Source organism: Patiria miniata, unplaced genomic scaffold, assembly GCF_015706575.1.
Source record: "Patiria miniata isolate m_02_andy unplaced genomic scaffold, ASM1570657v1 HiC_scaffold_29, whole genome shotgun sequence".
NCBI lineage: Eukaryota > Metazoa > Echinodermata > Asteroidea > Valvatida > Asterinidae > Patiria > Patiria miniata.
In genome coordinates this window covers 15,160,671-15,172,717 of record NW_024037068.1, presented here as the reverse complement: position 1 = coordinate 15,172,717, position 12,047 = coordinate 15,160,671, and the positions used below count along the sequence as shown (strand labels likewise).

The 12,047-nt window shown below is 40.4% G+C and overlaps 1 protein-coding gene across 1 annotated transcript; it reads right to left on the bottom strand.

The window, feature by feature from the left end:
- Nucleotides 1-10,040: 10,040 nt before the first annotated feature.
- LOC119736165 (alpha-N-acetylgalactosamine-specific lectin-like) lies at nucleotides 10,041-10,771 on the bottom strand. Its single transcript, XM_038210188.1, has one exon. The coding sequence runs from the start codon at nucleotides 10,769-10,771 to the stop codon at nucleotides 10,283-10,285; it is 489 nt and encodes a 162-aa protein (XP_038066116.1). The 3' UTR covers nucleotides 10,041-10,282.
- Between the last annotated feature and the right edge of the window lie 1,276 nt (nucleotides 10,772-12,047).

The window sequence follows — 12,047 nt, the reverse complement described above, 5'->3', positions numbered from 1 at the left end:
GTTACCAAAGAGTCATTTGGCTTGTCTCCTGGAAACATTAAAAAATACCATTTTAAATACATATCCTTTTTCAAAGTTCGAACGCCATTTGTGGGTTTTTTCGGTGTAAATCACTGCAGAAATATTGTCTTCCCTGACAGTTTGCGTCTTGCCATTATACGTGCTGACGGCACTCGGCACTTGAAAACTAGAGTTATAGTTTATGCTGCGTCTGCACGACTTTGTATTAAAAAGCAAAACAAATCCTTGCTCACAGTTTTAATTTGATTCAAAGAAATTGTAACCACACTTTCGAGCTATCAACAGATGGGGACTAGGTCCGGGTGTGTGGCTTGCATTACAAAAAAAAACTAATTCTTTTTTTACCAAAAGTGCAACAATGATTATATATGTGGCTCATTTAAACAGACTATTTGGCTCAGCAAAACAGAATAAAATATCGCCATGACAGTTTCAATTTGATTCACATGAATATTCATCGCATCTTCAAGCTATTCCCAGCTGGAGACTAATTCCGGGTTTTGTTTTGCATTACAAAAAAACAACAATTCTTCGTTTTCAAAAGTATGAAACGTGCTATAGGCCCATGCCTCAGGAATTACATGCAAAACAGAAAACAATATCGCAAGGCTAAAATCCGCTTTCCTTTGTTTAATCTACAGTAAAAAAAAAAATTCAAATCCTCTTTACAGTTCACTTCAATACAAATTTGATCTGCTAGGTACCTTTACACATTTGAGAGCAATTTCATCAGTTTAGCTAATTATTAGTTTTGAAAGGTTACTCCCGATATTATTATTCTTTCACAGAACACTAGTTTGAAACTTTTTCTCGTATTAGGACGGAGCGACATTTTCAAATTACATTCATGTAGCATTTATTTGTCTCATTTTACCTAAAGATTTGAATGACTACTCTTATGCATGAGTCTCTTATTAAGGCTACTGTATAACAGAAAGCTTTAGCCACTATCACGTACCCCGGGGGGGGGGGGTGGTTGTGGGGGTGGTCGGTGTATCAAACTACCAACCAGCCCCAACTCGCCATACAGTTTAAATCAAACCTTTTGCGCACGTTTAAAATTCTAGCAGTTGATCGTATACACTTTTCAAAAATGATTCTCTACAACTAAAAACAGGTTCATTCTTTACAGAAATAGACCTCCAATTCACACTAGGCCGAGCACGGGCATGTACATTTAAGTCATCTATGAGAGATACAAAACATTTCACATTTAGCTTCTTTGGAATACTGTAATCGGAACTTATTTGTTTTTCAGTGAATACTTAAGGAAAACGACACTTGCTCAATAGACAGGGCATAACCATGTTCCACGCAGATGCATTATTAGTCGCACCAACCGACGTTTCGCAATTTTTGGTGTTTTGAGAAAAACCGATTTAAAGCTGGGGTTTTTTTGGTAGGCTCATTCCTGACACTTTCTGTGTAATTCGTTTGCAATTCGTTTGCTTCTTAGTTTTTTGGATATTCAGTTCCCAATTCCCAAGATACATGTCAAATTTGTATTTCTCCCATGCACTTGTTGATCAGAGTGTGCTCCTAGGAGTATTCATTTGAATCCTGCTTTGCTCAATTCTTAAAACAAAAACTTTCAAAAATCAACAATTTCCTCTAAATAAACAAAGCCAGTTACTGGTCTGTAAAAATAGAACACGAGAATTTCTTGAAAATATTCTTGTAAAATCGCTCGTAAACAGCGGTCGGATCGAAATTTGTTTGCTTTGGCGGTTCGTCGGACGCTGAAGGTTTTAGTCCCTGTTGCGCCCGAAACCGTCCGGGAAATTACTCACTGTTGCGCTCAAAACCGCCCCGAAATCGGTGCGCTGCACGCTGTATAATATATACAGAAACACGTGAAGAGCGACCCCTATAGTCATATTGGCGTGTAGCTTGGGAGTTCCCCTTTCAGATGCATCAACAGCAACGTAAGTAGAGTAAGAGAGAGGACCCCCAGGGTTGCAATCGCCTAACAAACGTTGAAACGTCTAAGTTGGACCAAGCCTCACCCACCAAGCGAGATTGCGACCTGCCACCTTGAAGAATAAGCCGGGACAAACATCCAAACATTTAAGCAGAGCCTTGCTTGATATTATATAGATGAGTATTTACGTTACAGCTTGGAACCCGCAGCCCATTCTGCTAATATGTCAACATATTAGGCAGTAATGTGTTTATCATTGGATTTGAATGCAGAGCAAGTAAGGAGAGAGGTTTGCGCCCGTTTTACGATTTTTTCTTCTTTTTTAATGACGCCATTCTGTTAATATGCACTAGTAAGCAGAAAGTCATGGGTTCGAGTCCCAGCCGAGTGATTTTTTCCAACTTTTGCTCGGGAGGTAACACACTGAGTATACAGTGTTTATATGTCGATGAAGGGCAAAACACCTAACTTGATTTACATCACCCCAGCGCAAAATTCCATCTTATGAATGTTATGAAGTTGAACAGAGACTTAGAACATGACCATAGGTCGAAGGTTCAAATTCCGCTGCAGTCAATTCGTTTGGTCAACTTTATAATCTTTATGCACCCAGTCAGTTTCCCGCTCTGGTTTAATTTAAAAATAAAAAAAAATAATACCCCATTCCAACCCCAAGCTACTGTCCGATACTTTGTTGTGATTTTAAGCTTAGAATCGGAAAATGAGGTCCGTGGTCATACCCAAAATGTAATAAAGTCATCACAAGTCATCACAAGTCATCACAATTCAATTTCTATAATTGAATTGTATTGGTGTGCAGAACGAGGAGACAAGTTTTATGTTTTTATATGATGAGAATAAATAAATGAATGGATGAAAGTGTCAAACTGTTCAAACAACCTGTGAAAAAAAGCATTCTGCTGGCCTGCATCCCTGTTACTTGAGATGTGACGTATGTTAAATGTATGCTTGAATTGTGATTGATTTATAACTATATCACTGCCTCCTCTCTAGGGCTGTGTACATCAGTGCTACCCCCCCCCCCCCCCCCGCCCTCCCCCACCAATTCTGTTCGTCCAGGATTTGCCAACCAACACAGAGTATTGTTACAAAAACAAATTAACAAAATACTACCAACCCTTGGGAAAACACGTCGAAGCCATCTGTTGCGTATCTGTGACAGATTGCTATATATTCTTTTCTAATACTAATTCTGCAAATTACAGAAACGGTCATTAGCATTCGTTGAATTAATCTACATGTTCTAGCAAACTAAATTTGTGCATGTGGCCATGTCGTAAGGCTTTTTCCCACTATTTTCGTAGCTACACATGTAGAAATCAACACACGTCCGTCCAGCTTTAGATGTTTCACAGGTCCAACAACAACCACAGGTCGCAAGGCGTACCGTCTAACTTGTTCATGGGTTGGCTGTAGATTGTGGACATTTTACCCAGGTAGAGCCTCTCAGGTTGCAGACCAGTAAATAAACTTCCATAGACCCCTGCTCACAATTCAGGAATTCGGAGAAAATACTCACAACTCTCCAAGGTGTTCGAGACACACATCAAATTAAAGCTTATTTCATCATCTTTCATTTTCTTTTTAATTTTTTTTTTTTTGGGGGGGGGGGGGGGGGGGGGTTAACTGATGACTTTTAGGAGAAATTTCCATCCGAAGATAATCACCCCTGAAAATAGTCCTGAAGCCCATCGCCATATTGAAAAACGATGCCTACACTCCATTGCAAAATAGAGCGCTTTAAGAGCCCCAATTTCATCCAAATTGAACGGAACTACAAGCTCAAAGTCCTGTGCACAGGATCCAGCCATATTTTTTTTTAACAAACCCTCAAGTTCATGGCCCACATCATGCTCAAATACTGAAGATTTTGAGGGCATGCAAATCGTGATTTGGCCGGCGCAGGCAATTTCGGACCGATTTACTGGTCTGCAACCCTCAACTGCCTCGGTCCCGACCAGTGTTGTATTTTGCCCGTGCATAGGGTGCTAGACCCGTGTAAAGCCGTGTTGGATCCTAGCTAGTGTAAATCCCGAGATTTGGGTAGCGTGATAAGAAGGCTCCAGTGCAACCTCGTCCCCAGGGTGTCGAGCAATACGCGCCCACCACTACCTGCACTTTTCCCCTGGTATTGGATCATTTGCAGGTGCAAATTTTTTGCACACGTATGCAAATGAGGAATAGTCTGGTGCATGCCTGTACGTTACATTAGCGTTTGCTTTTGTATGCGGTGTCTGGGGGTAAAAACACAATCAATTCGTCGCGCCGTGAGTTACGAAACCACGATTGTTTTCAAAGTTTAAAGGTTACAATCTTATTCCACAAATATGCAATATCACATTTCATATTAATATGAGCAGATTGTTGAGGAAATTAGTAATTTATGATCGTGAAAACACGTAATGCACGTTGGAAATAACAATACCAACTACACGATATAAATCCATTACTAACCAAATGCGGTATTGAATCGGGATACAGGAAGAAAGTTTCCTATCCAGGGCCTACTATTGGAAACGAGGTTGGAAATAAAGTAAGCACTGGGGACGAGGTTGGCTGTAGTGTCAATCCAGGGCTCTTTAAGGCAAAATTAAAAAAAAATTCAAACTTTAATTCATAATGTTGCAAATGAATATTTATTGCAAATATGTTTTCAATATATATATATATATTTTAAATTTGTTTCCCACAAAACTGTCAATGTAAAAATGATGACGGCTCCATTGGACACAATTGTGTACCATCTAAAGTGTCGAGACAGTGGGAGAATCCATCTTGGAAAATCCACTATCTCTGGGAGGGAGCCTAAATGGTAAGGCGCCCTCAAGTGTTCAACACATAAGATGTGCATTGTATGATATTATTTCAATGAAAGAAATATAGGCCAATACCAAGGTTATGTGAATATCAGATGGAGGGAGGGCGAGGTTATTCACCCCAACAAGCCTTGAAATAGACATCTTACGTTTATATTGGGTTTAAGTTATTATTAGTATTGTATTTTTGTGAAAAACACAGCTCATAGCAGCCCGCTTAATAAGAAGACAATTTACATTACAAATTATATAGGCTTACAAGACAAAAGCCAAAGTAAGATTTTTGTGTGTGTGGGAGACTTGCGGTGATGGCAACTTGATATTTTCTGACATAATGCTGCCTCAGACCAAACATTTTGTATTCATTTAAGAAACTCTAAGCAATTTGCACTAGTGTACCTCGTGAACGTGGGGTCAATATACGTTTTCTTAGCGAATAGGTTACGATCACAATATTTTCTTCTTCTATTTTAAAAGAAAGTTTCAGCTATTAGCGACTCAACATGACATACAAAACCTACACAGAACATGCCTGTTGAAGTTTTTCACTTAATAATTTCAAACCAAGGTAACTTCTTAATGAAACTGTTACATCTGTGTACGTGTATCATGTACGTGCCGTGCGGGAGCTCACACAGTATATGGTGGCCCCGAATTTACGTTGGGAATTTTGCGACTAGTTTTGAGTTTATTTACGACCGGTCGCAAATATTTTTTTGCGACGTCGTGACCCTTTTTCGCCTAATAGTGAATTTATTCACGACTAGTCAGGAATATTTTCGGGATGTCGTGAATATTTTTGCGACTTGTTGTGAATCTATCATGACCGGCCACGAATATTTTTTTCGGCGTCATGAATATTTTTTTTGCGACGTCTTTAAAATTTTTGTGACTAGTTGTGATTTTTTTGTCGTAAAACATAGCCATAACTTGAAGAGTTCTACCGTGTGCATGATGGGATAACAATGAAGATATAAAATTTGCCTGCCTAAAACCCGGTTCATAGCGAATTAGACGTCATGAAACATTCCCTGTGAAATTCACGCCCGAGTTCAAATGTGTTCAACTTTTACGAATTCAGAGCGCGAATACTTGCCATTACGTCACAAATTCGCATTCGCTTTCGCGCCGACTATGCACCGGGCTTCATACTTGACGCAGTTGGTATATCAGAAAAAGAATCTTTTGGCGTGGGGCTGTCCGACTCTATAACTATTATTACTCACCTGAAGTGATGCGCTTATCATCGGAAAACAGTCCTCTATTGCCGGTTTTAATACACCCCATGCTACTGAAAAAAAAAATTTCGCAACAAAATTCGCGACAAGTCGTGAATTCATGGTCGTGAATTAATTTACGACTAGTTCGTAAATATATTCACGACTTCGCGACATTGTTCACAACGTCGGAAAAACATTCATGACGTCGCGAAAATGTTCACAACTAGTCGTGAAAATATTCACGACTAGTCGTGAATAAATTCACGACTAGTCGTAAAAAATAGCAAAAATATTCAAGACGTTGCGAAAAATATTCACGACGTCGCAAAAATATTCACGACGTCGTGAATAAATTCACGACTAGTTGCAAAAATATTCAAGACGTTTCGAAAATATTCACGACGTCGCAAAAATATTTAGGACGTCGCGAAAATATTCACGAGTTCAGGGCCAGCATAACATTTGGATCAGAAATGGGGATTCCCATTTTCATCGCTTGTCAACAGCGGGCGTTGTTTATCTTGCACAGCCGCTGTTTGTCGATCACCAGTCCGGCAAAATAAACGATTTTTCGGAATTAAGACGATTTTGCAGGATTTTGCGCTTCATCTGGTTATTGCCAAGTATAAAATCTAACAATTTGTAAAGGAAAAATGTATAAGTGCAACATACCCTGACCGTTGATGGCCGATTGCAAACATGTGTTACGTTTTAATTCTATTTATATTATGTTTCCTTAAAATAGCGATATACTCTGTTTCTAAGCTTTTTTCATTTACCTTTTGCTCTACGTTTTCAACATCAGTCATATATCAGGTAAAAATGAAAGTTAGGGTCTTGGACACAGCAACTCCTTAAATCTCATTTACCAAATTTTAATTTTGCCATAATGGAATTGAGGATGGGTTATACAATTTCAATTTCGAAGTGAATTAGACCTTAAATTTGTTTTTCAACCATAGCTTTAGACATGTCAGGTAAAAGCATAAAAAAACTGGGGAAAAAATTCGAGTGAAATATGTAGGTCTTAAACTATTGTCCATAAATGAAACTTTGATTCAATTTATTGTCAGGTATCACGAGTTGACACTAAAATCTGGAATGTAACATGGCCCATAGGCATGGGGGGGGGGGGGGGAGGCAGCGGGTGGGGGGGGGGGGGGGTGTTTAAGGTTTTTAAAGTTCTTTTTCTCACGGGTGTTTTTTTTTTATCACGAGTGCCCATGCTTGAACATCCCGCGAATGTCAGTATTTGTGCCGCCATGAAGAGCGCCACCTTTTCCCGACAGTCCCCATGATCGTCTTCTTTAAGCAGCGCCTCCATGGGAAGATGGTGGCCAGACACCTCCCCACCCCCACCATAGGCGTCGCCAGGATTTTTTCTAGAGGCGAGCAAATCTTATTTTCCCCCCAAATCCCTATATTTTCCAGCATTTTCCCAATTGATCATTTTTTCGATGGTGGGCAGGGACATTTGCCCCCCCCCCCCCAATAAAACCATTAAAATAACAATAATATGATTTCGCGCCTTATGTTTAGTTTTTTCCCTTTCCCCCCGCCTTTTTGCTTGTTTGTTGTTGCTTGTCCGGGGGGGGGGGGGGGAGTGCCCGCTTGCCTCCCTCCGCCTCGCGACGCCCATGACCCCCATCCACACCCCCTTTGAGCAAATGATATTTAAAACTCATGCGCTGAAAGAGGCACCATCAGACTGCGAAATCATCGACCTGTCACAAAAATAATCGTGTGTCCGATTAGTTATCCTTTTGCGCCTGAGATAGTTTTAGTAATGATTTAGTGCTTCACACAATGTAGTATTACAATTTAGTTTGTCCCATTTTGAAAACACAATCAGACTTTCCAATGCAAGGGCGTCAATCCCGATGGTTTTGGGGGATATTCCCCTCCCCTCACCCGCACTCTTTCACCAGGTGTGGAAGGGCTATATCACTCATTTTTCCGATTGGTCTTTATGCGGCTCTATGAACAGCGCCACCTACTGTCCCAGGGGTTATAAACGAGATCGAGTTGGGGAACTCTTGGGATAAGGCTAAACCTGCTGTGGGTTTAAACCAAGAACAATCATGAACTCTGAAAACACTCCTACTAGTTAAATTTGACTAGGAATCAGACTCCTGCGTACAAGTATGACTATTTTCCAGTCACATTTAAATAGGTGTTTTTTTACAGTGTGATATTGAGCGTCAAGTAGTCGGATCGAATGTCAAGCTTGGAGGTCCTGCAGCGCACACAATGTGCCGGCTCAGATGGTTCGGACATGTCTAGGATGCCACGGGACCGGATAATTACTCTCTTCAGCGAAGTCAGCACTGGAGCCCAAGCTCGAGGGAGACCACTACTCCGTTTCCAAGACCGCGTGCGGGACGATCTGCGACACTGCCAGATAGAGAAACGCGGAGTGGAGGAGTTTGTTGCTGAGAGAGAAGCGTGGCGGAAAGCGGTCCACGAGGGGGCAGCTGCAGCAGAGAAGAAGTGGCGCGAGGAAGGACGGACACGCCTGAAACAAGCTGACCAAGGCGCGGTGGCATGATCCTTATGGATCTTACGCGGCCAACAACAACATCGAATACCCAACTTTTGGCTGTGAGCTAATACTGTGTGACTATCTGTTTGTTCACCTTATTAGACTTACTTTATCTTTCAAGGAAGATATCAATCCTAAGGTAGCTGAATACGGCATGGGACAGTTCTTGATACTTATTGCCCGTATGAGGACATTTACGGTAAAAATAAAATGCAATCTAAACGACATCTATCATGCAACATTTTTAATCTACGATTAGTAAGGAGTAAAATAAGATCGATCATGTAAGATATCAACCAAAGTAAGCAACAAAAAATAGTCAACATAAGAATAGGAAAAAGATTTTAAAAAACAAAATTAAGAAAACACGTTGAAACTATTTTGAGACCTTCAATCGTGGATAATGATGACAGGAAAATGTAAAGTTTAGAATGTTAAATCTTAAGGAAATCACTTCAACATGTCCGTCATCATCAGTGGTAATTTGTCGGTGGGTAGGTTCAGCAATGAAAAGCGGCCATGGTTCTGATGTTTTTCGTTGCAAATTATTCTAGAATGAACTGAGTTTATCGGGTGCGGTCTGCATGAAGTAAAATCAATCCGGGGTTGTTTTCTATTCATCAACGTAATCGTTTTTGCATTGATTGTTTTATCCGACCTGAACGGCAGAATTGACCAACAAATATCCTCTACCAATACATAAAAAATAACAAGAAGTTGAACTTTAAACGTCCAAAAATAAATGTCAAAAACAAAATTGAACAAGAAATTGAACATTAAACGACAAAATAAATTGTAGGAGAATCCAAGAGTAAATGAATTAAAAATTCAAATAAGGTGTCCAGTAAATTGAGGTAATGATGTTAAAGCCTCTAATATGAGGAATTGGAATTTAAAATAAAACAATTGTACATATCAGCTCTGAGAAATGTTCCCAAGTTACTCAGTTCGTTGGTTCCCAATTGCTTTGAGATACGAGTGCAGCTTAAGCGTAGGCCTAAACCAGCAGGTTAGTTCACCAATGGTTGTAGTATTTACTGAAATTTGTCTCACTATTACACTGGAAACTTAGTTAAAACCAAATTACCAGATGTTAAATTTGAAAGTACGCAGGTTCTTAAACGTTTAAGCCATGATTATGCGAAGTGCAAACGATTTCCTTTTCACCGTGTAGCCGGCCAGCAGTTTACATAATGAAAATTTAACCGTTTAGTTTTAAAGTGATACTGTTTGTCTAATCAGCAAATTAGTTCACCGATGATTCTGATCATCTTCCGGATTCCCATTTTTCTTAAGCTGGACACCTGATGAAACGAACAAAAGCTATAAACTAAATGTTCAAATTTAAAGCATGCAGCAGGTTCGTCAACGTTGAAGCCACGAAGATGCGAAGTGGGTTATGGAAACGATTTTTTTTTCACCGTGTAGCCAGCCAGCAGTCTACACAATGAAATTCAACCGTTTAGTTTAAAATAATACCTTTCTTGAGTGTCTGTCTAGTAAGAATGTTTGGTGAGCGTAGCCAATGACATCGACGTTGTGTTCGTGGTTATCGCATCTCCGTTGTCATCCGTTGCGGGATCGATATACGTTTAGTTTGCAAGTGATACTGTTTGTGAGTGTCCGTTGGGTAATACTGTTTGGCGATCATAGCCGATAACATCGACTTGGTATCAATCATGAGGGCTCCGGGTTTAATGTGGCAAATCGCATCTCCGTGGTCGTCCATTGTGTGGCCCATTTATTTAGTAGTGGTCATCTTGCACAAGTAGGAGAACGATTGGCCGCATCCGATGTCATTCCATGCGTTGTTTCCATCCTGCCGCATGTGAACACAGTGCTCGTTACCACTGTGGTTGTCGGGTTGGTTATCGGCCCATTCGGTGTAGCTGGCCGCTGATCCATCTGTCCAGATGTAGTTCCCTTCCTCTGCCAAGTCGTTGAAGCCGATCCACAGGCCGCCTGATGTCGTTCCACGGGCCGACTTCCATAGCGCGAGGAGAAGATTATTCTCGTCGGCGCTGGCTATGGACGTCAGGTGACCCTGGCCGACTTGAGTGAACTGCTGGCAGTGCTTCTCAGCTTCATCGTAGGTCTTGCCAGTGCCGAAGTAACGGTAGCAGTTGCCATTGTAGAAAGTCCACATCGGTGGACACTTGGGGCAGCGTGGTTGACACGCTGCGGCCAAACCCACCAACAGGACGAAGCACACGACTCGAATGAAAGCCATGCTGTTTACGAGTTGTCTTCCTACCAATGAGTGTGACAAGCCAAAATACAGTTGCGGAATGAGGCAATGAGTGAGAGGCACCGCTTATAAACCCTCGATTGGTCCTCGTTTGGTACAATACGCACCCGACATCTGTAAGGTTTCATTGGCTTCGAGCGTCACGTCGTGTGTTTTAATTGGCCATTGGAGGTTGGAGGTGTGGCCAGAGCCGTATTTCCCACGAAAACAGTTCAAAACGTTGCTCGTGTGTCACTTAAAACTACCTATTATGTTATCCTCTCTTAGCACCATGATTGGTCAGTATTTTCAGAGATTAATAATTTTCATGGACGATACCAAGTATAATTCTAACTAGTTGTGACGTGCATTTACATTGAGAATATGATTGTAGTATCCTGAGTACAATATCTCATAGCACACCATTTGGGAACACAATTCAATAGAACACTCACAAGTGCATTATGGGAAATAAGCACATGGAAAGTTGTTGAACATGACAGTAGAGTTAGAACAAAAGTACACAGTTTGTCTCCGGTCTATTTCATTCACAATGATAATAAAAGATTAGGAGACAACGGTTTAAATAATTAAAACTCCTTAAAATTTTAAGACAAATGCTTTGAAAGTGCTCACTGAAGGAACCACAAAAACGTCATTTATTTTTTTACGTTTGTCTTTGATTCCACTCTGATTAACGATTAACCTTAAATACAATATTGCTTTGTTTCAATTAAATTCCGAAAATAGACTTCCTTTTTGTACTTGCTAATTTTCTAGCAACACAAACTATGTTCACGATGAAATTAAACGTTTTAATCCAGGTATTTCAATGAGTACCTTATGAAGAAAAAGGTCCTTCCTCAATCAATCAGGTCAATATTTGATTTCGCCCCCACCCCGGGGAAAAAGGGGTAAACAAAGCCGTCTGAAGTACAGTTGGGAAAATTATTCACACTAATTGGTTAATTGTTTTTACCTCAATTAACCTTCAATTGGACCAATGTATACCAAAGTTGGGCAAATAACTTTGCCCACCAATGTTTAACCCAACTTTCATTTACAGTGTACTTTCCAAATCGAAAACTTCGCCGAAAATTTAGACAGTCATTCTGTCAAATCGTTACCAAACAGTCACTTGGCTGGCCTCCTGGAAACATTAAAAAATACCATTTTAAATACATATCCTTTTTCAAAGTTCGAACGCCATTTGGGTTTTTTTTTTACGTGCTGACGGCACTCGGCACTTGAAAACTAGAGTTATAGTTTATGCTGCGTC